The sequence below is a fragment of the Lottia gigantea genome (genome assembly GCF_000327385.1).
Source record: "Lottia gigantea unplaced genomic scaffold LOTGIsca_41, whole genome shotgun sequence".
Lineage (NCBI taxonomy): Eukaryota > Metazoa > Mollusca > Gastropoda > Lottiidae > Lottia > Lottia gigantea.
Genome location: NW_008709421.1, coordinates 1,315,839 through 1,320,419, shown reverse-complemented (window position 1 = coordinate 1,320,419; position 4,581 = coordinate 1,315,839). Strand labels below are relative to the sequence as shown.

General features: G+C 36.7%; 1 protein-coding gene across 1 annotated transcript; it reads right to left on the bottom strand.

The window, feature by feature from the left end:
• Positions 1 to 1,311: 1,311 nt before the first annotated feature.
• On the bottom strand, positions 1,312 to 4,339 carry LOTGIDRAFT_122611 (hypothetical protein; the record flags this gene model as incomplete). The annotated part of the gene is made up of 3 exons (XM_009060251.1): positions 1,312 to 1,406; positions 2,369 to 2,747; positions 4,169 to 4,339. Coding segments are annotated over 3 exons (645 nt in total), but the record flags the coding sequence as incomplete, so codon positions are not given.
• Between the last annotated feature and the right edge of the window lie 242 nt (positions 4,340 to 4,581).

Below are 4,581 nucleotides of genomic sequence, written 5' to 3'. Positions count from 1 at the left end.
AGGATACACAGATGATTGTGGTGAACAGACACACATTCCACCAGGGCAAAAGTTAGCATTACAGTTAGCCGTACACCATTCATCCATACCACCACCAAGCGTAATTGTGGCGTGGCATTTCAAAACGGGTCGCACATTGTTCCATAAATTAACGATTGGTCTTTGATACTGATTCCACCAATAGTTTATCAAAGGATTGGTATGGGGACGGCCTGGGTTTGCGAATGGACTGTTCGATTGGAACGGCAAATTGTGTCTATGTACAGGAGATTCCAAAGTTTTATCTGTGTCAACAACCGGATGTTCGGGGTATTCAACGTCAAAATGAGCATCTGTCACCCTTGGTCTTATTTTAGGGACGTAATCATACTGACTAAATGAAGGTTTTCTAGTTACGTAGACGCGATTTTGAGTAGTTGGTGCAGGCGTAGCTGGTCGAGAATGTCTTCCACGAACAGAAATTGGTGGTGGTATATCGTGTAAGTCTGTACTGGCAACCATTGAATTCGGCTCATGAGCGTGCTTGGTGCACGGAGTATACTTTGTATTTGCTAGGAAACGTTTGGTGGGTTTTGGTGTAGTCACAGGTCTCCTGGTTGACGTCGTTTTTGTTGTTGTTGTAGGTCTGGTTGATTTTGACGCAGTTGTGCTAATCGTGCGTCTTGTGGTTCTCATTTGTTCTGTTCGTATTCGTTTGAGCTCTTGTTCTCGTCGATAAGCTTTCTGCTTTCGTATTAATTCTTGACGTCTGAGATATTGTTGACGTTTGGCTACTAACTTTTGCTTACGTTCTTGGATTCTCCGTGTGTTTATCAACCATGTTGGAAGTGTGGTTTTCTTGGGTTTCTTAAAAGTTGTGGTTTTCTTGGGTTTCTTAAAAGTTGTTGTTTTCTTAGGTTTCTTAAAAGTTGTTGTTTTCTCAGGTTTCTTAAAAGGTGATACTGACTTTTTATTTTGGTTGTTTTGAGATTTAGTCTTCACCCACCTAGAGAGCTGTTTAGGTGATGCTGAAGCGCGCCAGTCACGTCGTTCCGAGTCGAGCATGTTTGGATTGACCAAATACGTTTCAGAAGATGTTGTATCCTTCTTCATTTTTCTCAGTTTTTCTTTATGTCGGATCAGTTTAATTGGTTTAGATGTAGTCGTTGTTGTTGGTTTGTATTTTGAGGTGGTCTTCGGTTTTTGGTATGGGGTAGTATTCTTCTTTAGTGGTTTGGGTCTGTGTTTCGGTGTAGGGGGTGACGTCATTGTGCTGACTGTAGTTGTTGTAGGGACAGTTTCTTTTACCCATTTAGACTTTTGACCTTTAGGTAAGATTTCGACATCTGCACAATTGTAAAACTCTTCTTGAGGTCCACATCCAAGACAGAAAACTCCCGATCTGTCGTCTTTATCCCAGGTATTACCTTAAATGAAACAAAAGACAGTACAAATGTACAAAAGAGTCAGATTGCAAATTATAAAAGTACATTTGAATGAACTTTTTTACTTTAGGCAATAGTTAGCTGGGGAAAAAATGTTCAACGGTATGCAAAAAATATTCAAGGCACTCAAAGATACTGCAATGAAAAACATGTACAAAAATCTGTTTGAAAAGAAAGAAAAGAAACTGAAATGTCTTTAAGTCTTTGAAAACATTGATGACAAAATGGAAAGAATGCTACTGAGGTACAGTTTGTAAATTACGTAACAGTAATAAAACTGACATATTTGGTTCAGAGTTATTTTCATACGCGGAAATTCTCACGTCTAAAATGTAGACATCGAACATAAACATCGTCACGAAATAAGACATTTTTCGATTTTTAAATAAAAAATATAAAAAGTTGTTGCTTCTGTGTAAATATTTCATGTTATTTAGGAAAGATACAGTGAATAAATTCTAAACTATAAGCATACGTCACGTTCTCTTGCATATAAGTTGGTATCGAATATGTTTAATACAAACTGCATAAATCCGTGTTGAGTCGAATTGGCTTTTATGAGTTTATTTTAGCCGCTCATGATAAAAATAGAGAGACGAAATCCTAACTAATCTCAACGCATGGTGCGAGGTTAATTGAATGCCGATCTAGAATATTTTGATAAAGGCGGCGCTCATTAAAGATGATTTTTCCATAAGTTCTTTACTTGATTTTGAGAGAGACCCCTTGGATACTACAAATTGGACAAACCGTCATAAGTAATCGCCGAGAAAGGCTTGTCAAGCATCTTCATATTCCTTTCTTAGAAAGTTTGTCCGTTATCGTTCTAAGCCACATGAATGCTCAAAGCTAGTTTTCTATCTATTTTTTCCTGATGATATTGACACAGGATGAGGATTCAGATTGAATTCCGTGCCAAAAAAAAAAGAGTAAAATAGTCTTACCCGTCCTGTATTTCCACTGAATAACACATTGCTTGCATGTTAATCCTTCGGGAAGTTTAACACTAAAATTAAAAAAAGCGTTGTATTTTCCTTGAGGAATCGGAAAAGTCGTTCCTTTACCATCAGCTCTCTGTAGAACATGTTGATCTAAACATTTTTGGGTAACCTTTGTCTTGGGGTCGTTCACTGGACAAATCTTGAATTCAAACCAGCCTTGATGATTAGCTGTAAGATGAACAACTACTGGAATAACTTCTCCTTCGTGATAGCTCTTACCAATAACACCATTGGCAAACTTTCCACCAGCTTCATGTGGTCGGTTTCCGTGGTATGGATCTCCACAGATTCCGCATTTCCCTTTGTTTCTTATCCATTGGACCTGCAGAAATAATGCTTTTGTAGTTAAATGAAAATACTCAAATAATGTTGAGGGCATTGAAAGGGATGTTGTATATTGAATTTCTCGCTCATTACTTCTATTAAAATCATTTCTCTTGACTGGTACTTGTGATTGTTGCCATAATTTAGATCTATAGGAACCAAAAACATCGAAAGCGAAGTCGGAATTTTGGAAAAAAGAAGCTATAAATATCCCCGATACAAAAAGATGCAGTGATTATTTTTAAATATGTGTAATTCCAAAATCGAAGGTTGACAGTATTCTATGCAAAGTAAGTAAGTCTTCTGTTTTCGTAAAAATATAGTTATGTTGATTGAGCTCTTTTTTCAGCGTTGATCGTCACTTCTCATAAGTCCTGTAATTCGTTGACAACATGATAGAAAAAATGGTCATGGCCGTCATTTATATTCTCGCGGAAATTTATAGCTAGGTATACCTCGATATGAGATTGGTAATAACAACCTAGACGTAGTGTCAATGTAAATGGTATATTTCGGTAGGTTGAATGTCGGTTCAGAAAAGGGTTACAGATAGTCTGTATTTATCTGAAGTTATATCAGTATATGTATTAATTGTTATTTTCCAGATCTATCAAAGTGATGGGGAACAATAAACTAGGGCTTGGATTTTTATAGCTACATTGTTACTGATATACATATATGTATTGTTGAGGAATGAGAATACGAACAGGAATAGTTTCCACGCAGATAATGTGGTCACTATGTGGTCAGTAATATCGGCGAAAGACAGTGACCGGTGGTATTTAAAGATACTTTAAGTTTGTCGAAATTCCGACGATCGTGGTAGAAGCTTGTCCTTTAGCGAACCAAGTCGAACCAGCCACAGAATCCGCTGAGGTTTCTCTTAGTACCATTAGCCGGGATTAAATCAAGCTTTAGACCACAGTTAGAGCACCAGGACAGTATCGAGTTTTTAATAACTTTAAAGAGTGGCAATTATTGTCCAGCATACTTATCTAATTTACCATTCCAGAATAGTAAGGTTAATAGGTTTAATTTGTGGACATTCAAATAATACAACAATGTTAATTGTATTTAAATCAAAACATTTTCTTGCTTTTATGTTTGAGAAGCGGTAATACCCATGTTCAAATAGTACTTCATATCCAAACGATAATATCCCATCCGATACTGTTTTAATACAAATTTTCCAAGGTACGGAGAATTGAACGAGGCAAAAGAAAGTTATAGTCCTCCTCCCTCGTAGACACGAGGAGGCGAAAAAAGGTCCCCATAGAATGATATGGTGTTTTCGTAGATCAAAAACCAGGTGGGCTGACGAAACTAAGACATTTCTGAAATGTATGTCAGGTAAAAATGCCTTAACATGTGGGCTATTTCAAGTATTGTGAAAAAATGAAGAGAAACAAATCCACTTACCATGCGACCGCCACAATATAGTTCATTATCGTTATAATTAACAGGGTTATTAAATCCAAGTCTCCACATACTGTTCCTAGCTGGTGGATCCATCATTCTTCCATGTCCAGCACAGGGATACGGGCAAACAGTCAAAAATATAACCAAAACTATTATATTTCTTATAATCATGATGGTGAGCAGTTTAGTCGTAAATTAAAACCTTTCTTACAACACTTTTAAGATAAATTGATACTTTTCAAAAATTATTATATCGTCAAGAGCAGTAGACGATCTTTTTCGTTGGTCGCCACAAATAAACTTCAGTAGAAAAGAGAAAAGCAAGGTTATAAGTATCCATCCATGTTTGAAGCTTTTTTGTCGAAATGTAAGTCGTATCTTATAGCTAGCAGTTCACAAAATCTTCAAATTTC